The 24,715-nt window shown below is 40.5% G+C and overlaps 1 protein-coding gene across 1 annotated transcript in view; it reads left to right on the top strand.

Moving 5' to 3' along the window:
* Positions 1–24,715, top strand: part of SEMA3C (semaphorin 3C) — a 182,707-nt gene that overhangs the window by 94,046 nt on the left and 63,946 nt on the right. Inside the window, exons 3-6 of the mRNA XM_006026627.3 lie at positions 2,591–2,751; positions 4,427–4,489; positions 10,876–10,995; positions 16,727–16,817. Coding sequence (XP_006026689.1) covers positions 2,591–2,751; positions 4,427–4,489; positions 10,876–10,995; positions 16,727–16,817 — 435 coding nt within the window. The remainder of the gene's footprint in view (positions 1–2,590; positions 2,752–4,426; positions 4,490–10,875; positions 10,996–16,726; positions 16,818–24,715) is intronic.

The raw sequence follows: 24,715 nt of genomic DNA, 5'->3' as shown, positions 1-24,715 counted from the left end.
TATACCTCATCCAATGCACCAAATGCCCTGATGGAAGATATGTAGGAGAGACCAAACAACAACTGCGCACCAGAATGAATGCACACCGGAAATCTATCAAAGACAGAAATACCCAATTACCAGTGGGGGCACATTTCTCACAGGAGGGCCACTCTCTCTCCAATCTCTCAGTCCTGATCCTCAAGGGAAACTTACACAACACTTCCCAGAGACGAGCCTATGAGCTCCATTTCATCAACCTGCTGGATACTAGAGATCAGGGACTAAACATAGACATTGGATTTTTGACACATTATAATTGGCCTGGCAACTGACTCCCCAGCCCAGCCCAGCCCCTGGCTTCTTTACTTTTCATTCCATCCAGGAAGAGCGCACACCAACTGCTGCAGCTTTCTGAGCCTGACGAAGGGTTTTTGAACCCGAAAGTTTGCTTAATAACTATTCTCCAACCATTTGGGTTGGTCTAATAAAAGATATCAAATTCACCCAAGGAACCTTGTCTGCTTGAGGACTGCCCCACGCTCCTGTGGGATGCCCCACCATCTCAGTGTTCATGAGCTGCCTGGTACCTTGATGTATGTAGAAAAAACGTGTAAAGCTGTGTGTATGTCTGAATCATTGAATCTCTCTGAATCGATTCAGAGGGTTTTGATTCAGCCCTAGTAGTTACCTTTGAAAAATCGCAGCCTTGATATTTTTTTTCCAAAGAAAAGAGAAAAAGAATGAATTTTTCAACGGAAAGCAAAATTAATTTGTAGAATCCACATGAGGTGAACAAATTGTAATACTCCTTTAATGAGGACCCCAACTTTTTAAACTGTTAAATGAGGAATATGAGCCTTGTTTATTAATCTATCTTTTGAATAAAACACTATTGGATTTTATATATATATATTTATACATATACACACACACACACGTACAGTATGTGTGTGTGTATATATATATAAAATATTTCAGGATATACATTAGGCTAATATACATTGGTAAGATGTCCAAGCTGTGTTAAAGACCATGGAGCTATGACAGTCTATGCCAGCTGCATTTTCTCCAAAGTTACTTATTAAACATGAGGAAAATTAAACTGACATATAAGTGTCAAGACAGCATTGCAAAGTTTATTCCCTATCCTTTTATCAGCAATACACATGTGGAGGACACAGCTGTTAAGTCTATAGCTGATGAAAACTTTCTGTCAAAACAGTTCTTCAAGAGAATATGAGTTCCTACTTCCAGACCAGCCTTTTTAAGGTCTCATAGGCTTCACTATGACTGGTTGCATCACAGAGATTTGTTTAATTTTTACTTACTTTTGTTACAGCCTATAGGAGATTGCATTAATGCTGGTCTGTGGAACAGATCTTTATCTTGGAGAAACAGGTGTAGACCGAATAAAGACAGTGGAGTTAAACAACTTTATCCCAGATGAAAATCTTACTTTGCATGGCATTTAAAGAGTTTGTCCCGATTTGAGTGCATAAAGACTGTAGGACTGGGCTGAGAATGCTTAATTTTCAGAGTTGTTTTGGTTTTGCAGCCTTCACTGATTTCAATTGGAATTGAATTCAACACATGTGAAAATAAAGCCCTACGATGAACAATGCATAACCTTATTTACATTTTTAATGAGATTTTCTGCGTCTTTAAGCTTTGGCTTTTTATTCTCAGCTACTGAGAATATTGCCTTCTTGGTTGCTGCAAATAGAATAATCTGAGTAGAGACCAAATATTGGCTAAACAAGGAGGGTGGCGCTAATCTGTTATATAAGTTATCTCTTCAGAAAAGAACAAAACTAAAGGGCTTTGGTGAGATGGTGTCTGGTTGCTTACATGAAAAATGCTTGTTCTGGTCCTGTAATGGGTATCGTTCTGCACGACAGAAGTCATTGGAGCAGTGCCATTCACTTCAACAGGAGCAGGGTTTACGTGACTAAGCAGCTGAGTTTAATCAACAAATCTGATAGCACTGTTCAATAGCCATAAACTAAACATGAGAAATGACCTATATAAGTTTGATTTCATAATTAGAATTTCTTTAAAACTAAATATAATTTGTGATAAGGAGCTAAAATTCACTAAAGGGAATTAGGAAAATATTTCCCTTCATAAAAAAAAGGTTTCTCCTTGAAAATATATAGGGATCCATTTTCAATGAAGCCCTGTATTAATAAAAAAATAAGTAAAACATGTTTATGTAATTTTTATTGATCTTGCACTGTCATAAATTTTGTAAGGTATCAAGTCTATTGATTAATTTAATATACAGTCTTCCTTAAAAGCCAAAGCTGTAAATAATTATAGCCATTAAAAGAATAGAATTCATTAGGTGAATTAATAAAACAATATTTGACTCTTTATGGAGTGTGACTTGTTAACTAACCTGCAAGAACAATGCACTCAAACTTGGAAAAGGAAATTGATTTTAACTCAACAACTGCCTTTTTTTTTCCAAATAGGTTCACATAGAGGCTTTTTTTTTCTGCTGTTATTAGACAGAGTTGTATTCAAAGGGTCTTTTATTACAAATAAGGTACAGTTTAAGGGAGAGCAACTGAAATAATTTACTAACTTGTGGTACTTACTCTTACAGAGCTGCAGGAAACCAGGACCTCAGAATATTACAGAATATCCCACAATCCCCTGGACTACAGGATATTATTAATGGATGAAGATCAGGACCGGATCTATGTGGGCAGCAAAGATCATATTCTATCTTTGAATATTAATAATATAAGCCAGGATCCTCTGAGTGTAAGTTTAAAAAATACTTCAAGAATCCAAGGTCATTTTACTGCTTGCCTTTCTTTTTAAGGAAAAAAAAAAGTGTGTTGCATTAACCCAGCAGTAGGCAGAAGTCCAGCTCCACACCTTATCGAACAGTTAGTACTTGTTTTATATGTAACCTAAGATGAAAAACACACTCAAAGGACTGCCATTCAGAGTACTTTGGTTGACCTGTCTACTTGTTTTGGAGTGATCTGCATGGTTTAGTAACACAAGGAGCAGTTTGCATGAGGCGACTGGCCTGAAATTTTCCACTGCTCACAAAGATTTGAAAGAAATCAATTGCTTCTTAAAAAGAAACCTGTAAAAAGCATGAGGATTTTTTTTTTTAATGTCACCTCTATGAGGAAGAAATTAGTTAGGTGAATCTGACCTTGGATTAAGTTTGTTTTATTTTCTCCTATGAAAGAAGTCCCCCAGCTGAATCCGGTCCTCTGAACTATTTTTTTTTCACCATCCGTTATGTTTGCTTTATAATTTTCTGTGCTTTTGCTTCGGTGAGGTGAGACATTCCTCATTTTTGTTCTCAGACAAAGCACTCTTAAGTCCCATCTCCATTATCATCACCACCTGCTTCCCTCTCATTTCAGTTACTAGGCTGCCCAGGACATAAGAAACATTGAATTGCCATTTATTCTTTTTCTTTTATTACTCCCAACTGTGATACCTCACAAAATCTCTTGTTGATATTCACTTGCTTCATTACCACTAAAACACCTACTGAAATCATGTCCGTGTCTAGCAAAGATGCATAAATGTGAACCCGATTGTCACAACCTTTGCTCACCGTATGAGGCTAAGCTAACTGAAAGTGTGATTTCCTGTTACTGCCTTTCCTGTTACCAGTTCAGAGTTAAGAATGGATGAACCTAAAAATATTGAAAGTTTAGAGACTGGTCTAGATGAGTATGTGGAGGTTAAGGTGCTTATCTGAAAGCTATCTCTTTCTTCAGAGTCTGCTAAATTCATCTGGAAATCACACAAAAACAATCTTTATCATGAAATATCTAGCACTGAAGCCTCTGCTTCTAAAAAACTAACAGTAAACCCTCCCCAGATGGGCCTCTGGTGGGAGAGACTTTTTTACTTTTAATAAAAATGTGTCTTTTGTCCAGACATTTCACATCTCAGGAAGGTTTGATTCAGGACTAATTCCAAAGAAGTGTAAACACTCAGGGAGGTTTTTATTTTGTCCAGATTGCTTAATTTACTTTCAATCAGAGTAAAGAGAATTGGATCACATCTTCAGGTGCCATTAGTTGGCTTGTCTCCATTGACTTCAAGGGGACTATGCTCATTCATAGCAGACAAGGATTGCACCCACTGTTTTATCTATTGCATTTTAAAATACAAAATACTCACTTACTACTGCTTTAAAACTAAAAATGCCTCTTCTAGAACAGTTGATTTAAAGTGATATACAACTAATTCATAAGACAGGTGGGTTGATGTTAGAAATATTCTCTTAACTTTGATTTGATAGGAAAATCCTTAACAAAAATTGCTGCCCAATTAAAAGGCATAAGGGTTGTACAGATGTTGATTTTTGTGAGTTCAGACACACTTAAAAGACATCTGTTTTCTTATTCAAATAAAATTATGTAATATATATTTATTTTATTTTATTTTATTTTCCAAACAGATTTTCTGGCCAGCATCAGCAAACAAAGTTGAAGAGTGCAAAATGGCTGGCAAAGATCCTACAGTAAGTTAAATACAAACACTCACAAAAATTAGATATTTGGTAATTAAGTCAGAGCACCTTGTGAACAGCCAAAAACAAAATCCAAGGGGTGTTTGTTTTTCTTTTTAAATGTTCTTCAGGCAAAAGTTGATAAAGTTAAATTTTGAAAAATAAGTATATTTGCATGGTATATTGTGCAGTGTGAGACAATTAGAAAAATATACTGCTTATTCTTAATACTTGATCTATGATTTATGTTTTTAGTGATGGATTTCATTAATAATGCATATGTCTGTTCAGGAGCATATTGTGGGCTGCTAAACTAATGATCATTGAAGTGTCTGGACCAGCTCCTAGTATATGGTCTTCTCTTTGAAAGATTATTTGCAAACTGGTAGTGATTATCCTCACTTTCCAGCCACACACAACATTGGCCATAAAACTTCTTTTATGAGTTCTTTAAAAGAATTGTGCAGCTATCTGAGAATTAGCATTATTACATTAAAACAGGTAAATGTGACACACTGGCTAGGGACAGAAGCTACACATAAACTAATTTAAGTGATCAGAAATTGGTTTAAACTTGTAACAGAACAGAAGTTCAGTGCACATAAACCAGTTTCAACATGACTGAAACTGGTTTAAGATAAACCTGGTTGAATATAGTAACAGTCTTAACTGATTTAGGTCAAACCAGTCAATGACACTTCTGTCCCCTTCCTGGTTCAAATTAAATCCCAGTCCCCTGGAATGCTTTTTCAGTGCTGGGCTGGGCTATGCTGCCTGTTCCAGAGAGCAGGGCTGGCCCCACCTCTCTGCTTCCTAACTGGAGCAGTGAGGGCTGGCTCACTGCCCCACCAGGCAAACCCCACCCGCGGGTCTGGGGTCAGGGACAGGGTTAAACTTCCCTTCCCCCAAGTACAGATCTGCCCTGCCCTGCCGGCTTACTGCTGGCTCTTACTGTGGACTACAAATCCCAGAGACACCCAGTAGCAGAAAGAGGAAGTGATGAGCAACCCTGCAGAGTCCTGCTGCTGCGTATGTGGACTGCAAATCCCAGAGATCTCAGGGGCAACAGTAAGAGGAAGTGAACACATAGCCCATGCTGGCTATATGCCAGAGAACCATGCTTTAGCACCCCACTCTCCCTGCATCTTCTTGCTTAAACAACTGGAGGCATGCAACCACATTTCCTGAATCAAAAGTGAATGTCTGTTCATTTGCTTATTGATTCAATCTTTGCAATTTAGAATAACCTGCAAAGACTGAATCAATTCATCCTCAGGCTCTTTGACTGTTTGTGCTTAGCCACTATAACTACATGTGTAAAATGAAAACTAATGATGTATAGGTCTTCCATTGGTTCCATATTTAGCAGTTGTAAACTAAGGCAGAAGTTCTGCAGTCAGGTGTGTGCAGATCCTGGGTTCAGTAGGGAAGTGTTTGGATAGAGATGCCTCCCAGAATGATTGAATTACAAGGTCAGATACCAAGGTCTATATAAACTTGCACTTTTCATACAGATGTAGAAATTTTAAGTGATGAAAAATAGAGCATTTGCTTGTAAACAACATTTATTATTCTTGTCAATGTTAGTCAATGGAGTAGTGCCATACCTTTAACCCCTTTTAAAATGAAATGATCCAGTTTTCCATTATATTATGTCTTCAGACACGATTGTTTTCCCACAAAAAAAGATGTTTAAGTATTAAAGTTGCTAATCTGAAACAGAAACATTATAATTTTCTCAACAGCCCTCTTTCAGAGAAAGCTAGTCATTTTTTCTTTTCATTCTGGTTTTGATCCAAAGATAAGTGAAATCAAAGGGAGCCTTTTCAGTAATTGTAATGGTCTTCAAGTCATGCCACCATGCTTATGTAAATCCTGGATCATACCTAGACATGTAACCATGAGCATAATATGCTTTTGGAAATAATGAGCATGATCCATTCATGAAGTAAGACAACTCCCCTTTGTTTCAAAGATATCTGGAGCAGACCCAGTGATTTTACTTTATTAACTGGCCATTTCTTCAAGTCAATTGTCCATGGCTAGTGACATGAAATTCTAGTTTCCTGTACTTCCATATTACAATAAGTCAACTAAATCCATATTACAGTAGATTTATGTCTTTCCTACATCTACTGCTATTCAATGTAATTTTGATTTATCAAAAAGGAAAACACAATGTTTGACTGCTGAAGCATAATGTAGCCTTTGCTATAAAACCTTGGAAAATAATTTAATCCAGTGCTCCATGACAATTGAATGATTCTTTAAAAATAATTAAATTAAGGTTGTTATGGCAGCATATTCGAGTTTCCTTTCCAGATAATTATCACAATGAAAAATGTGGATTTTCTTAAGGATTCTGTATAGCCAACTATACTAGAATACTTCTTGATGTCACTAGTACTACAGTAGGTAAGAGCCTGGATTTATTAGTTTGTTAAATTGCATGAAACATAGAAAATACATCATGGAAAGTAGTAGGTGATCACATTTGAACTGAGAGTTATAAAATGGTTTAAGTGCTGGGTTTTGCTGTAGTTTTTAATGTAGAAATCCCAGCAGTCTTATTCAGGCCTCCAAACATACAGTGACTGTTGTTGGTGTTTGTTTGCTTGGTCGTTTTGTAGCAAGAATACATCTGAATATGGGAGCTTTGGCCAGGAGGCAATATCTAAAATACGTGCTCTATTGAAGGGGGAGAGGGACGGGACCCTAATAAATCTCTCCCTGCCCCATTCCCCAAGAAGCTTCTTTTAAATTTGATTTCTCAAGAGTGAAACTTCTATAGCATTTCATCACAAGAAGGCATCTTGAGGTGCTTTAGCATTGAGGGCCACATTTCTAAGCATAGCCACTTTTTTACACCTAAAAATACTTGTTGATGTATTTAATTAGGGGTTCAGTTCTGTAGCTAAATACTTTAAGCCTTTCATTTGCACCCAGATAAAATTCCAGCTGCTTTTTTGTGCCTGAAGTTCAGGGTACATAAAAAATAACAGGTACAAGAATAGAAACTTAACTCAGCTGGAGCACTGTGTCCAGTTCTGGGCACCGCACTTCAAGAAGGATGTGGAGAAGCTTGAGAGAGTCCAGAGAATAGCTACCCGTATGATTAGAGGCCTGAAGAGCAAGCCATATGAGGAAAGGCTGACAGATATGGGACTGTTCATCTTAGAAAAGAGAAAACTTCAGGGTGATTTGGTGGCAGTTCACAAATATTTCAGGGGAGAGCATCAGGGGCTAGGCAAACAACTATTCACCAAAGCACTGCAGGAGAAAACCAGGAGGAAGTCATAAACTCCTAGAAGAAGGTTTCAGACTGGGTATAAGGAAAAACTTCTTTATGGTTCATGTGACCAGACTCTGGAATAGACTCCCAGTGCAGGTGTTGCAGGCACCTACCCTGGAGATCTTCAAAGGGAGACTGGACATACACCATCCTGGCATTATTTGACCCCAGCAGTCTTTCCTGCCTAGAGCGGAAGGGCTGGACCCGATGATTTCATAAGGTCCCTTCCAGCCCTAAACTTCTGTGAATCTGTCAGAACAGATAGAAACATTGACCCTAACAGTATGTATCCTTATGGGTTAAAAAGCCTTAAAATGCTAAATAAAACAATTTAAAGGGCTAGATCTTCATTCTTTTGAAGTTAGTGATGGGTTTATTCTAAAAATCAATCATCAAATGCAATGGGGAAAAAAGCAATGCTAGTATTTGCAATCTACAATTCAGTTTTAGTAGCATTTGCTATGATTTAAATCCTAATAATCTGGTAGGAGTGGAGGACGAATTAAGACTAATGTTTAAAAAAATATTCTGTCAGGTATATTAGAGTAAAAGTTAAATTCATGTCACCGGAAGTAAATGGTAAACAAGTTTGCACTTAGCGGAGTACACTGAAGATCAAAGGAGAAATGTAGAAGGAGAAGTTAGAAGAATGTAGCACTCCACACAATCAGCTGTATATGATGAAAACAGTCAAGTGTAATTCTTGTCAAAGGAGATTAAGATTCCCAAAGCTTCACTCTGATTGTCTGACTACTGATATGAACTGCAAGAGACGTGCTTAGTAACACATGAGATGATGCTAAACAATTATCAGCCTTGACAAACAGATTGTTTGCATTCCTACCTAGTGCTGTCTTTGTGCTATCATCTAATCTCAAACAAGTCTGATTTAAAAAAAAATGGAGCACAAGAGCAGAAAAGGGAAAATAAGATATTGAAAGATAAAAGCTAGTGAATTTCTTTAGGATGCAAAACGTTATTGATTTATTTATCTGTTTCTTTTAAAGGTGTGCAATTGCAATGCCCTGCCTTGGAATGGTTGGGACTGAAGAAGTGCCAAATTAATCATTTATCAAACGATAGGGAGTTCAGTGGCAGAACACTGGAAAATGTTAGATATGGGCAAGGGATCAAAAGAATGTTTCTGTCTATCTTGCTGGCCCCAGCCAGTGAGACAAGCATTAACATCTAAGAACACTGATACAAAGCCAAATTTTATAACCTGAGCCAGAAAATCTTCCTGTCACCTCATAGAGCAGACATAAAAGCAGCATTCTTCCCTCTGGCATGAGGTTACGTAGTATGTGTGGGCTAGGTATACATCTTTGGTTAGCCCCTTACCTTTTCTCTGCCCAAAGGATAAATAACCATTTCCAACATGGATCTGACTTTGATTTTGAGTGTATTACCCTGAAGCAAAGCTGTTTTTGAGCACAGCAGTGATTATTGAATGTAGAGAAAATGAAGGACTCCAGGAAAACTCTCAGCTCTAGGGAAATACTGCATTTTTGACCAGGCACCCAGAAAATAGCCCATCTAATGTGACGAGTTATGGTTTTTTTTGTGTGTTATTTTTAAGTCTAGAGTGTACGGGCAGGCCTTGCAGGTCATGAGCCCAGGCCTTGTCCATGAGGCCTAGATATTTGGGCCAACCTGTACATGCTCTTTACTGGCCCCGATTTGTCACCCTCCCTGGAATAAATGCCTCTTAAAAGTAAAAAAAATAAATAAATGTGACGGGTTAACACATTTCTATGCTGTCCAGGTTACTTAATGAGGAAGCATCTTTTTGCCAATGTGGAACTACTGACAGTTGCATAGCCACTTTTCAGGTGCCTTTATAAACAGGTGTCATACCACAGCACCATTATATATTGAATTAAAAATGTGAATGTCTACAGATATAAATAAAATGTTCAGTTTATTGAGGAAGGATTAACTCCATTGACTGGAAGGCGAGTGATGGATGGCCTAGGTTGCTTCACTGAGCTTATTACACACGTACAACTCTTACTGACTTGAGCGGACATTGTGCAGTTGAATATGAAGGCAGGGCCAGGCTCCTGATAAGTGAAATTCTGGAGAAGAAACATCTGTGTGTATAACCTAAAATGAAGCAGCAGCTGATCAGTGTCAAGAAAGGAAGATTGAGGGGAAGGGCATGTTAGGAGGAGAATGGGAGAGCATACTGAGTAACATGGACCTTCGGTTTACATTTTCTTTGTGTACACTGCTTTGAAAATGGAAGAGCAGGTTTTCGGTGTGAAGCAGCATTTCATATCCATGGGAGATTGCTTGTGTTATGAGCAACTCAAGCTCTTAATATTTTGGAGGAAAACTGTCTAGACAAATTATATGGCCTGCAGGGCGCCCCCCCCCCCCCCCACCCCTCCCTCAACCTCCTCCACCTCTGAATTGCTGGTGTTTAAGAGAAAATCTGTAAAAGGGGAAGAGGCATCTTTTCAGAGACGTTGCTAAAGGCACTGAAGACTGAGGGTAAATGCCTGCTTCTCAAAGGGTCCTGATTCTTCCCATGCAACATATGTATGGCTCCTATCTAGGGCAATGGAAGTTACCCCAAAGCCTATATAGTAAATGATCAGGTTCCTTAAGTGGATAACCCCCAATACTGTTGAAATGCTGTGGCTCCCTGAGCAAGGGGGACAAGCTATGGAACAACAGCATAGGCATTTTTTTTCTCTCTTTACACTGCATACTTCTGCTGCCCAGTCATGGGTATCCTAAGAGAGGAACAGGCTGGGGGAAAAGGCAGCTAGCTAAAATGCCCGGTCCATAGAAGCTATGACAATCCTCAGGTGAGAACAAGAGCACTGTGTCCCTCTTCTAGTGCCCACCAAGAACCTCTGCATGAAGCTGTTGATGGAAAATCCTAGGAAGAGATCAAGGATTTGACGTAGTACAAGGAATTAGAAAGAAAGAATGAGGGACTTCATCTTAATCAACGTGACTTACTGCAACAAGCATATTTAAACAAATAAGTTGATGAGAACTATATTAACACTACCAGCTATTCATAACCCTTAGCACCCTCAACATCTAACAAGAGTTGTGTGAATGCTTAGTAAATCTTTTTCTCCCCCAACAGCATGGCTGCGGAAATTTTGTGCGCGTGATTCAGACCTTCAATCGCACGCATCTGTATGTATGTGGCAGTGGTGCCTTCAGCCCAGTATGTACATATGCCAATAGAGGGCGCAGGTCTGAGGTAAGTTTTGTAAATTATTCTCCTCTTATTTCTGTGTAGATGTTATTGTTGAACAAATGTAGTTACTCACACTTCATTCAAACTTTGAGTCTGTAAAATCAGGACTAGAGATCTTTTGGCATTGGTTTAATATAGATATAGCATAAATACAGCCGTGTTCATGGTTTACTGACACTTCTGTTTCCATTCTCAGTGCCTACTAAGAAACATAACTGAAAATGTTGGAAAATATTTTCATAAATTTTGTCTCAAAGAAAAACAAACAAAACAAACATGCATTTTATTTTAACTGGTTAATTCAGTTCTTGTTAATGATACAAAATTTTAGGGAAACTTTGGAGAGAAAAGGAGCCAGTTGTGGTGGGGAGGGAAATGATTGAATGTAGGCCTCAGTTGTTCAATCACTTATTTGATGAGATTGACTGCCCGTGAAGGTCAGGCCAGATGTAGGTATTTGTAGGCTTGAAACCTAAAGTCCTTAGGCTGCAATTCCTATTTCTGTAAAACTTTCATTTAGATTAGGGACATGAGTTACACATAAAGCAGTTTAAATGATCAGAAACTGGTTTAAACCTGTAACAGAACAGAAGTTCAGTGCACATAAAGCAGTGCACATTTCAAAATAGCCAAAACTGGTTTAAGATAAACCCGGTTGAATGTAGTATCAGAGTTAACTGATTTAGGTCAAACCGGTTTATGGAACTTCTGTCCCAGACCCCTTCCTGGTTCAAGTTAACTCACAGTCCCCCAGCATCTTAGCATGCTTTGCAGCCCTGGGCTGGGCTGGGCTGTCTGATCAAGAAGAGCAGGATTGGCCCCGCCCCTCTGGTTTCTAGCTGGAGCATTGGGGGCTGGCTGGCAAGAGGGTGGGGTGGGAAACCCATCTGGGGATGTGCCTGATCTGCCTAGCAAGGTGGAACAGCCCCTACCAGACTTTTCCCCATTGGAGTGGAGGGGGTGGGGGGTCATGGGCCAGCAGGTTTAGGCAGAAAGAGGCGGATTAACCCCCCCACACTCTGCCCCCCTCTCCCATCCACATGGGACCCCAGTCCAGGCCCGCCCAGCTTTCTCCCCTGCTTATGCTCTAGCAGTGGGGGAGGGGAGGGCAGTGTGGCTAGAGCCCACCCAAGCAGCAGGGAAGGAGAAGGAGGGCAGGGAAGGAGATTATACCACCTTTCTCCCCACTCTCCCACTGGCATGGGGACCCTAGCCAGGGTCTGCCTTGCTTTCCACATCACAGGCCACTTGTGTAGTGTGGGGCATAGCCAGAGACGAGCCGGGCAGCAGCCTCCAGCGAAGTGGGAGCAGGGAGGGGAATTAATCCCCCCACCCCCACTCTTGGGCATGGGCATGGGAACCCGAGCCCAAGTCTGCCCGACTTTCCCCCCTGCTCTTCATTTGTGTAGCAAAGGGCATGGCCAGAGCTTGCCTGGGCAGACCCTCAGGCAAAGGAGGGGAGGGACAAGGATTAAATTCCCCATCTCCCCTCTTTCCCACCAGCACAGGGACCCCAGCTGAGGTCTGTCTGGCTTTCCACCCCACTGGCAGCTTGCACAGCAGGGGACGTGGCCAAAGCTAGCCCTAGCAGTGTCTGATTACTGCCCCCAGGCAGGGGCTGCTTTCCCCTTCACTCTCCAGGCACACCCAAGCTGCCCCTGCCCCCAAGTTAGCTTTCCTTCAGCCTTATGGCTGCTGCTGAAGGGAAGGGAGGGCTCCCTTTAGCACCCCACTATCTTCTAGTCTGAGCCACTGCAGGTATGTGGCTGCATTTCTGGAATCGAAAGTCTTGCAGATTGGTTCAAATTCGCTTGCAAATCAGTTCTACACAGGTTAGGCTAGCCTGCAAAGCTGGAATCAATTCAAGCTTGGGCTTTTTGAATGTCTGTACTTAGCCCTTCAGAGGACATTTGGCCTGAGTAAATACTGCAGGGTCTGCTTATTAATGAAGCTTGTAGGGCTTGTGTAAATATGTTTATCTTCATAGAAGTTTACAACACAGCTAAACTTTTTTCCCAAGAGGCAAAGAGGTTCATTATTCATTGATAAAAAATTAAGAGGTTAAGTTTTTGTGCAATATTATGAAGGCTTTTTGTACATTATCCCGTAATATTTACAATCCATTTACAAATCAAGTTAAAATTATTCACATATTTATTTACTTATGAAAAAGGTCTCCCCTATCTTCCAGGCCTCACTTGGCTGACTAGATGTTACTTGCCCCACAACTGAAATCATTCACCATTTACTGTACAGTATAGTGAATGGCCAAAACATTTCTTCTGAAGAGCAGACTCTTAAACTATTACCTGACCTACTTTGTCTGCCTTCTGTTTCATTATGTTGGCTAAACATGTAAAGTCCCAGATGTTTCATAAATGTATTTTCCAGGGGTCATGATTCATATATGAAATGTTTGTTTCATTGCAAATACAAATAGGTAATAAATTGGGCAGGCAGAATGAGAAAAGAAAGCACTTGTCTGAGTTCTGACTCTGCTGTGGTATCTGGCTCAGATTTACTCCTGCAGGCACAGTAACGTTCACATGGTTTTTTTGAACGTGGGGAAGTAGCTGTGTTGAAGGGGAAGAGCAGATGGTGCTAACCTGGAATTTTATGACCATGGGAAGGTAGCTTTAAATGCATTATCAAGATTGTAGCAGGAGGACTTCAGGTTCCAAGACTATGATCAGCCTGGCCACTGATTTTAATGGGAGTAGGATTGTATTGTCCATTCTGGCCAGTGCCCAGCCTAGAAATAGGGACTGCCAGGAAGAATGATAAATAAGTGTCTCTCCTGGCCACCCTACTTGGAGAGATCCCAACCATTTTGGAAAGAGCGCTAACTAGGTCTCAGGCCCCTTGTGGGCTGAATCACTGCAGTCCAACTCGTAGTGCAGTTTGCATCATTGGGGTTTCTGGACCCTGCGTACAGGATCACAGGCAAACGGAGCAGTGGAATGAGTACATCCCTCCCCTGTATCACAGAGTAATCCATTTCTCTCGGCACTAGAAGCATTCTGTTCCCCTGCTCTCAACTCAGCAACTCTCAGTTACTTTACCTAATTATATTACTCTGCATTAATTTTTATCAGGAAATTAAATTCAAAGTTGAAAATGTTCTCATTTGGGAAAGAATCGATATAATATCCTTTAAAAAAAAAAAAGAAAACATGAGTGCTGGGGCTATATCCTATAGACATTTTGAAGGTCACTAGGTTTTTTAAAATTTTGTCATAGCTGTGATTTAACTTTTAAAGAGAAATAAGACTTTTTCTAGATGAAGCAAGATGCTAAGATTCTTCAGTTAGAAATAAGGACATATATCTGGGAAGAACAAAATTGGTTTCATTTAGCCTATCTCTGTAAGTGCATGCCTATGATCAATTGATTAAATAAACTGCTGTTTCCGATGTCTGGAGTTTGTCAGACACTTGACTGTAGGCATTGTGCTCTCAAAGTTATTACTGTACAGACCAACAATAGCACAGAGTACAGATCGGAAATAAAATAAATCCCTTCATGTGTATTGCATATATGCATGCAGGCCTAATTAGGAGAGGAGAGTGAGGGATTATAAAGTGCTGGTAGAACTAGTGAGAAATTGCTTTTTTTAACTTTTCAAAAACAGTAGATGTTATTATTTCATCTCAAATATGTCAGTGTTGCCTACAAATGTGATGCCATTTTCACAGGTGCAAAATTGCTGTTTTAAAGAAGCATGACTGTTTTGTCCCTGGAAGTTATATAAAGAACCATCCAGCATGACAGTCAGAACCAGAGCCTAGCAGATCTGCTTTTTCTCTTGGCTGCTGCACAATTGCACTAAGAGGGCATCCATACTGGAGAAGCAGAACTTTGCCATCTTTAGTTAAATCCTCTTCTCTGAAGTAAAGTTTGTAAAAAAAATGTTTTTGCTTCATCTTCTGATCCTGTATCTTGGCAACTCAGCTAATGGAAATTGCTCTTTGCAAACCAGGAACAAATGCTCCGCTTGACCTCATAAAATAAAGACCTTGTTTGGGCTCTTCTCTGCAAGTGAGTGAGGAACAACAGCTAATGAACTGCACAATCTGAGTACTGTTAACTGAACCAAGTATGCCCTTGTGTCAGAGTATCTGCAAGAAGCACCAAATAGTACAGCTATGTGAATGAATTATAAATTAGCAAAAATTAGTTTCATAACTATATAAAACTAATATGGTTCTAGTGGTTCTGCCAGTACATTTGTTAAGTGTGTAATTATTGAACACACAATAAGGAAAAATAACAATATCTTATTTCAAATATATATATATAGCGCATATGAATACATATCAAACTGCATATTCATTAAAACACTGTGAAAATAAAGAGATGCATTTATGATTAAAATGTTTAGTGGATATAGCTAATGGGATGGATAGATAAAGCTGTATAGAATTAAATTAAATTAAAATGGAATTAAAATAATAATAAATATATATATGAAGTAACAATAAATGGTTTGGATTGCCCCAACATCCTCTTTACATCCTGTCTCGCTAATAAGAGAAAACACCAGTAACAGGATGATTTGTCTTATTAGCAAAAGAGGGTGTAATGAATTTCTGGCCCCATCTTGTTTCCACTGAAATGAGATCAACATCATGTAAACTCATTTGTATTGGTTTTCTTATGAGCTTTTGAGAACTATGTTTTATGCTGTAATAGAATCAGAAATTGCTGGGCTAGAACAGACTGCCTTTGTTCAAGGCACTCTCTTCTAGGCACCTCACCCATTTTTAATTAAACTATTGTGTGGAGCATATACAAAAATCATGCATCATCTAATCAAGTTTCCTAAGTCTCTTACCACAGCAAGAAACATCCACCAATTTTTTTTATATTGATAAAACATCTACTATTATGATATTGACTGTTGAGTGTAAAAAAAAACAAAAACGATGCTCTCAAGTGGATGAGCATACTTTAGGATTTCTTTTGGATGACTGAGGGGCTGGCAAATATCTAATTAATTTTTTATGGGAGTTATTATTCTGAGGGAAATTATATTGCAAATGTGTTTAGCTGAAATATAGTTCTAATCATCAGCAGACATTCACTAGACATGTCTACACATGCACATTTACTGCACAGTAACCAAAATTACTGCTTACGTACACGTGCACACCCATACTGTGCAGTAAATATGGCAATTACATCAACTTGAGCGTAAATTTGATACCTGCATAGTGTGTGCACTGACTTGGAACTGACTTTAGACCCAAGTCAGACCACACAGCATTAATGCACTTTAATGCCTGCACATGTAGATGCCAGCCCAGTCCCACTTACTGCAGTTATTTACTGTATTTACAGTAAAGTTAAGCTGGCATAAATGCAGGTGTAGACATGCCTACTAAGTACAGGAACAAAACCACTGTGGCATTGTTACATACAAATAAACTTGGTGTTGGTTTTGTCAGATAACATAACTCAACCAAGGTAGGTAGAAACTGCTTACATCTAAGAAAGTCCTAGAATTTGAAATGAGTGAAAATTAATCAGGCATAACTAAAAATATATATTCTAAAATAGTAATGAAAACTAATCATAACAGTTTTATTGCATGGAGTAAACAAAACCCAACAACAATGCTGAGCATTATTGAGACTGTTAGTTGAAAAAGCCAAAACAAAAACTCCTTGAGGGATTAATTTTAAGTTCCAAAGCTTTCTTAGAATTAGACATGATGTATGTGTCTATGTTACAGGAGCAAGTCTTCAAGATTGACTCTAAGTGTGAATCGGGAAAAGGACGCTGCTCTTTCAATCCTAATGTGAACACAGTATCTGTTATGATCAGTAAGTAAAAATAGCCAAGGATTCTGGATGCTTAAATCATTAATACCCTGTACAGTATGACATCATGATGATGCTAAAACCAACTAGGCAAATGAGAAGGAAACCACTTTCTTTATATTGTCAGATAGGACTCTTTAGCATGTCTACATGGAGCTATACATGGATATGTGAAGAATATACAGAGGCCAGCGCTGAGGAGGGAGGGAAGACCAGAGAATTTGAGGTCATACCCCTTCCATTTTGTACATTTTTACAGGAATAAGTTTAACTTTCTATCACTTTATCCAACATTTTCATGTATAAACACTTCAGGATTTTAATACCTGCTCATGCATTATGGCCATTTCTTGGAACTCATTTAATCACTTAAACCCAGCATCCTTCCAGTCATTTTGAATTTTATTTTTGTTGCCTTTGCCATTGAGCACACCAGTTATTGCCACCATCTTTGGTTGCCTTTGTTTAATTGTCATGATCAATGGTTATGACATTATCAACTAATTTCCATATAGAAGGGCAGTGAATACAATAGCTAATGCACCTTGAATCTACCTTTGGGTTGTCTGGTACAGCACTCACTCTCTGCTCTTGCTTAAAGGCTCAGCACAATACCTGTGCCCCGTTAAGACCTACTTATATTTTTAGTCGAAAAATAAGGGATCATAGGTCTTTTGGAGCCCAGTCAAAGGGCTGAATTTCATCTAACGGTCAATTAAAGGAGCAGAACACACTTGCCACCTGGAGTACACGATGAATTAACGCTCACTTCAACCTACCCATTCTCCAGTGGCCAGCAAACTAGATTACAGGCCATGCCACCAAAGGCTAGATTTCCCATTGTCCTGCATACTAAATTTTGTAAGGCAGATGTAAAGCATTATGGACCTGCTATTCATTTATGCAGGACATTTGACACTATTTTGGTAGCATAAAGTATTTAAAATGGATAGAATTACATAAAGAGACTATAACATAAATGAAAATCAGACTCTAAATTCTGAGTTATCATCATTGTTTTACTCCTATTTTACACTGACTTTGCCATGTAAATGATAGCACAATGGGTGATGGAAAATCTTCACATAGAATCATAGAATCATAAAAAATTAGGGTTGGAAGGGACCTCAGGAGATCATCTAGTCCAAACCCCTGCTCAAAGCAGGACCAGCCCCAACTAGATCATCCCAGCCAAAGCTTTGTCTAGCCAGGTTTTGAAAACCCCCAAGGATGGACTTTCTACCACCTCTCTAGGTCACCTGTTCCAGTGTTTTACTGCCTTCCTAGTGAGAAAATTCTTCCTAATATCTAACATAGACCTCCCTTGCTGCAACTTGAGACCATTGCTCCTTGTTCTGTCATGTGCTGCCACTGAGAACAGCCTAACTCCATCCTCTTTTGAACCCCACTTCAGGTAGTTGAAGACTGCTATTAAGTCTCCTCTTAGTCTCCTCTTCTCTAGACTAAATAAGACCAGTTCTCCCAGTCTTTCCTTATAATAAACCATGTTCCCCAACCCCCCTCATCATTTTTGTTGTCCTCCACTGGACTTTCTCCAATTTGTACACATCCTTGGGGGGGGGGGGGTAACACTGAACACAGTACTCCATGTGTTGCCTCACCATTGCTAAATAGAGGGGAATAATAACTTTTATTGACCTACTGGCAACACACCTACCAATGCAGCCCAGTACGCCATTAGCCTTCTTGGCAACAAGGGCACACTGCTGGCTTATATTCAGCTTACTGTTCACTGTAAACCCCAGGTCCTTTTCTGCAGAGCTTGTGCCCAGCCAGTCAGCCCCCAGCCTGTACCAGTGCATGTACATCTTGCAAATGATAACACAGTAGCCTTCAACCATAAGATTGCCTTACTGATTCCATGACACACTCCTCAATGGCTTCCAAAGCAAGATGTGAAAAGAGTTTACTTTGGACTGACAGAGCTATAGCATGTGGACTTAGATGATTGAACAGTATCCTAAATTCATTTGGCCTGTTCAGTCATATTTTGTTTGTTTGCCCTCTGCTCACTCAAAGTCCACAGTATGTTCTCAGGACTATACCAAGCACCAGATTTTAACACCAGCTCATGCAGCTGCCACTTAAGCAGCACATGTTCTTCAATAGAAGAACAGCTCTGGACACTGCAGAAGTCATGTTTGCACTATATTCAGAGATTTCTGATTCCAGATTCTTGAATTCTGGATCTGGATCTGATCTCTGACCTCTTAGTTAGCTGCACAAACACACTGCAGTTTTAGCCACGGTAAACAACAGTAGTGGTACAGGTAAATCAAACTTACTTAGGATTTTCTTCATTCTGTTGTTTGTATTACCTAGCACATACAGAGCAACTAGCTCTAGGAATATAAAGTTATATGCCAAGTGGTGGTTTAGCCCTCCTGCTCCCACTAAAATCCATAAGAATTACCCAACTGAATTCTCAGCCAATGGTTATCAATCTTTTTAGACTCAAGGCTCCCTCATTAGACTCAAGGTGCCTTTTGAAAATGTCAGCTTTTAGTTTTCACTCGTTTTTTGACCATGGAAAAATAATAGATTTTTTTTTTCTGTTGCAAAGAACTCTGAAAGACCACAACAGATCAGAATGCCTTTAACACTACACAGTGCTATTTAAAATCTTTGGGCATGTCCCCAGGAGCATGCACGTGTGGTTTGCAGATTCACAAACCCATCTGCAGTGCCCCAAACCACATGTGCCACATGTGCATGTGTTTATCGCACTGTTAGTTTGCAGCACAGTAGGTTCTTTTTGACACTGGGAGATCCTGTTGTGAAAAAAACCCATGCCACACCAAAAAGTGGGGTGGCACACATGACTGCAGTGTGCATGGTCCCTAATTGGAACCTGGCCACCAGAGCCACACTTTGTCTGCCAGCCAGACTCTGCATGCCCAGATCACCACCGCTGGAGCCCTGGGGAGGCCCCCAGGACCCTGAGTAAGGCTGCTGGGGCCCGCCTAGGTGTTGGCCCCAGCCTCCTCTACCCCACCTGGGGCAATTTGTGGCACACCAGAGCATGCATGCAGGGGCATGCCCGGGGACAAATTTGTGCCACTGTTATTATCCCCAAGGAAACTTGCTTTTGTACTGGGTTTATCTTCTGAATCATGTTAGCACATTTGACAGTGCTAACATTATGTGGCACCCTGCCACACCTCTGAATGAAACCCGAGGCATCCTAGGGTGCTGCAGCACCCTGGTTGAAAATCACTGTGCCAGGCAATTCACTAAAAGGGAACAACACATGGACAGGATCATTTTGTTTTTTCCAGACAGCTCTATTTTTTTTAAAAGAGACAAACAATAAAAACAAACAACTTTGCAGAATTATCATACCATGAACATTATAAATGAATGTAATACCAAGAGAACCAAGAGTCAGATAAAGCCCATCACTTTCATGAGCAGAGATATAAGCATGGAAAAGAAGGAGATGCCACCAAATACGATACTGTATCTCTGAACATTGGCTACATTTACATCTTTCTCTCATCTGCAATCTGTGCCCAGTGTTTGCAGCTATCTTTTATGTAAATAAAGTAATAGACTGCTTTGCTCAGATATGCGTGTTGTTGATCTTATCCTGTTAAATAAGTTACTACAATTAATGAAGAAAGGCTTTTTTTATTCTCCCTGAATTCTTTAAAACCTCATTAAAGTCTCCTGTTTCCTTATTTTAAGGACTCCTTAAAGGCTCCTTATATATAGTAGGCCAGAGGTTTCTCTGTAGTGGATACTTGTGGGGGTGGGGGTGGGGGGAGGCTGTTCATCACAGCAGAAGTTACTTTATTTGCATTAATCTCTCAGTAATATAACTGAATAGACCTGATTAAACTTTCATAACAGTGAACTGAAAGTTGAATTACTGTAGAGTAGTCACAGTTAAAAAAAAAAAAAATCTTGTCTTAAAAAATTCTGTGTGTTTGAAAAATATATGATGAGAGTCAGATTCTGTTCCACCTGCATGAGTAGAGTTAGGCACCTAAGTGTAATCCTAATCACCTTGTTCAAGTCCCTAAAAAACTGTGAAGACAAAAGATGAGTGGATCTTCCTGCTCCTCGCTGCTTTTTTATAACCCTGCCTTAAAGGCAAGATGACAGTGCATTATAAAATTAGCTTCATAATAGATTTTAGAATAAAATCACCGTTAGGTATCTATGTCTACTTTAGTCATTCAGTAGATGAAACAGGATTTGGCCCTCTTTGTGTAGGGACTTATATGACCCTCAGTACTCCAATATCTAGACACCTCAGAAACATTACACATTAATGAATTTAGCCTGAAAATAGTGTGCTGGGTTAGGGAAGAATTATGCCTGATTTATAAACAACAAAGGGAGAGGCTGAATCCAATGGTAAATTCAGGCAATCCAATTCCAATTCAGGCAAAATCCAATGGTAAATTATATCCACTTAAAGAGGGTTTAGGTGAAAGTTAGGCACAAAAGCAAGCCAGAGTAACTACACTCCTTAAGCATCTATATTCATTGGGTGCCTGTATTTATGGACTGCAAAGAGACCTTTGGCTAGGTACAGATATTCAAAAAGCCTGACGTGAATTCAGACTAACTTACAAGTGTTTCTCTAATGGACTACGTTAGTTCAGGAGTGACCAGAACACAAGCTCATCCTTTCATGGAGGGAAGGGGGGGTCCCTGGACTTTGTCCACGGTGGAGGCAGGTAGCCCCAAATAGGAAATAGGTTGGTAGGGAGTGGAGCTCATGAGCTACTGGGGGTAGGCAGTGCCAATGGCACACCCCACATTCCTGGCCTGGGTCAGCAGGGCACAGATTGTCCTCCCCCTGTCCTGGATCCATCCTAGCTCTGGGACTGTACCCTGAAGCAGATCTGGGAAAGACTCAAAGGGTTTTCCTTCCCCTGCCCCAAAGTCAGCACCAAGTTCTCAGGAGAAGCCACTGCCCCTGCAAGTGCAAGAGCATGGCTGCCTCCTGCCTCCCCATGGACCAGAGCCCCAGGTCAGAAATGTGGTGTGTGCTGTCAGCATCACTTCCACCCAGAAGCTTGTGAGCCCCACTCCCTTCCCCCCAATATCCTGCCTGTGGCTGACAGAGAGCTCAGAGGTGGGACCCACTGAGTTGTTGGCTGAAGGAGCTAGGCGTGAGCCAAGTTCCAGTGCACTTCCCTGCAAGTGGGGGGGTGGGGAGGGGTTGCAAGGCAGCCTGGGATGCTGGAGGACAAAGCCCTACATTGAATCAGATGATCTGGTACAGAAGTTTGATAGAACAATTTAACTTAAACCAGTTAAGTCTGATACCTAATTGATCCAGGTCTATCTTAGACTGTGTTTTGCCATTTTGAAACCAGTCTATGTGCACTGAACTTCAGTTCTGTTACAGGTTTATAGTGGTTTCCAATCACTTATGTCTGTACCTAGCCTTAAGGTAGGCTCCACACATGAAAGAAAGTGGTCTGGCTTAATTTTGTCATGGTCCCTTTCACTCAAGAGCATAGCCAACAAAGAGAAAGCATTTGGAGGGAGGGGAAGGGTGGGGGTGCACAATTTTTATACAATAGCCCACTGGCCAGAGTTATAATCATATAATTATAGGGCTGGAAGGGACCTTAGGAGTCATCTAGTCACACGCCTCAGCACAGATACAAGATTCACTCTTCCTGTCTCATACAGATGCCTCTCCAGCCTTGGAAACCTCTAATAAAAGGAGATACCACAGCTTCCTTAAGCATCTTGTTCCATTTTCCTACTGGCATTTTAAGGACATTTTTTGGAGATTTAATTTAAATTTGCTTTGCTGAAGTTTAAACTGAGGGAGTCTTGAGGGGATTCAAGTCTATATCCTTACCTCTCAAAAGCAGGTCCTCACCATCATGCTGCAGAATAGCCTGGGTAGGGAAGCTTTCCACCACTCTTTGTGAAATTAGGGCACTGGGCAGATAGGAATGCAAGATTCATAGTACCAGAAAGAGAAGGAGCAAAAGGGAGTATCATGGCACAAAGCACTGGTGGGGCAACTTGTGTAGGATGGGGAGTCCTGGATGAGTGCTGTAACCACCACAGTTAGATATTTATACTCAGGCTGAAAAACAAAGGCCTCATTTGAGTCGATTCTGATTAATCAGAACCTGGGAGCAGGACAGCCCCTTTCCACATGCAACTTAAATGACAGTTAACTTCAATTAGCCCCGTTTTAACTTGGATTAACCCTAACTTGGATAAGTCCTATTGTCCCAGGGAAAAGCATTGTCTTGAGTACTACACAGGTGCAAGAAGGACACAGACAGAAGTGACAATTTTTGCCTGAACTGGCCGCAGAAAGCAGCCTAGCCTATAGCTGTGAACAAACACAATAAATGGCTGAAGACCACTTAAAAAATGCCTGGTTGGGTGAAAATCTGAACCCTCATTGCATAAGGGGCCAGATGAAGACATTTCAAAACAAAGCGTCTTCTCTAACTTGTGTCTGCGCTGCCTCCCAGCCTTCAGCTGTTTTCAGAATGGGAGAGGGGAATAGGAGCAGGGGGAGTTTGGCCTGGGTTTTTTTCAGCCACCACTAGGGAGTGGAGTGGGTGTATTGGAAACCACCCCCCCCGCCCGCCCCACTGAGGAGGGAGGGCTCCAATTCACCCATCCCATCCCATCCTCCAGTGCTGGCTAGGGAACCCCTAGAATGAACCCCCTCTGCTCCCTTCCCCCCCTCCCATCCTGAAAACAGCTGGGAGGCTGGCGTGGGGTGGGGGGTGCATTGCTAGGGGAAACTGGCTACAGGCTTGCCACCAGCATCTAGGTTCCCCTTCCTCATGAACTTCACCTTGTTCCAACAGATCATTATAACTCCTGACGCTTCCTGCAAAGCATTCTCGTTACAGCGAGGAGCTGCACTTCTGTCTGAACCCAAAGTGGGACAATGAGCTTGTATGCCTGTAGGATCCCAGAATAAAAGGCTTTGTCCCTGGAGAAATCCAGCTTGTATTAGCTAATCCAACTGTTCTATATCTTCAGAGAAGGATGGGCACTTTAGAGCCCAAGCTCCAGAAAAACTCAAGAGCTCAGAACATCCCTGGGTGCCAATACATTAGCAGTGAGGCAGTTCCAATGCACTGTAATTACTGTGCCCCAGCAGACTTCAGCATCACGTATATCAGCTGCTCTCCAAGCCACTCTAATTAAAACACCCTGCCCCCCCACTCCCAGAGCACATCTTTAAACACCCCTTGTGCTTATTTTTCCAATTGGTTAGCTCTAAGCATCTTTTTACTCTGTGTCTGGGCTCTCTGTACTGCACTTTGAAGGTTCCCAACCCTCCATTGTCTAGGCAAGGAGCATAAGTGCTTAACTTTATTTCTGTGAATCACCCTCCTGGGTCCAATCGAGTGTCCTAACCACAAGAAATGTCATCCTCCCTATTCTAAAAATGGGAAACATCCCAAGATCTGGAAATATATTTCAAAATAGAACAAACTTTTTTGATCCTGGCCACTGTTTTTTTGTCAATTTGTGGCATTGTTTTCCTCCTTGTAAAAAACAAAAAGAAAAGAATATGAACTTGGAGCACAACAGAAGAACTGAATCAACTCTTAGAGGAAAATGGCACAGGAAAAACTAATTATAACACAGTACATTTTTACCCTTTTGCAAAAACACATCAGCAACAAAGCTATGAAAAATGGGTCTTTGGGTATAAGGCACAACTAATATGCAAGCCCTGTCTTTTTCTCCAACAATGCTTCTAGGTATTTACAAAAGCAGACATACCTCATCAATTCAGCAATTCCCCCATGAACAAAGAGAAACAGTGGTTACCCTATAAAGGCAAACTCTTCTGAGGAATTTAAGAATTATACCACACGGAAGTAGAGCTGACAGATATCATTTGGTACCTGATTAAGCAAGTA

This window comes from Alligator sinensis, unplaced genomic scaffold, assembly GCF_000455745.1.
Source record: "Alligator sinensis unplaced genomic scaffold, ASM45574v1 scaffold481_1, whole genome shotgun sequence".
In the NCBI taxonomy this organism is placed as follows: domain Eukaryota; kingdom Metazoa; phylum Chordata; order Crocodylia; family Alligatoridae; genus Alligator; species Alligator sinensis.
Note: the sequence above shows the minus strand (reverse complement) of the source record. Positions and strands in the feature narration are given on the sequence as shown.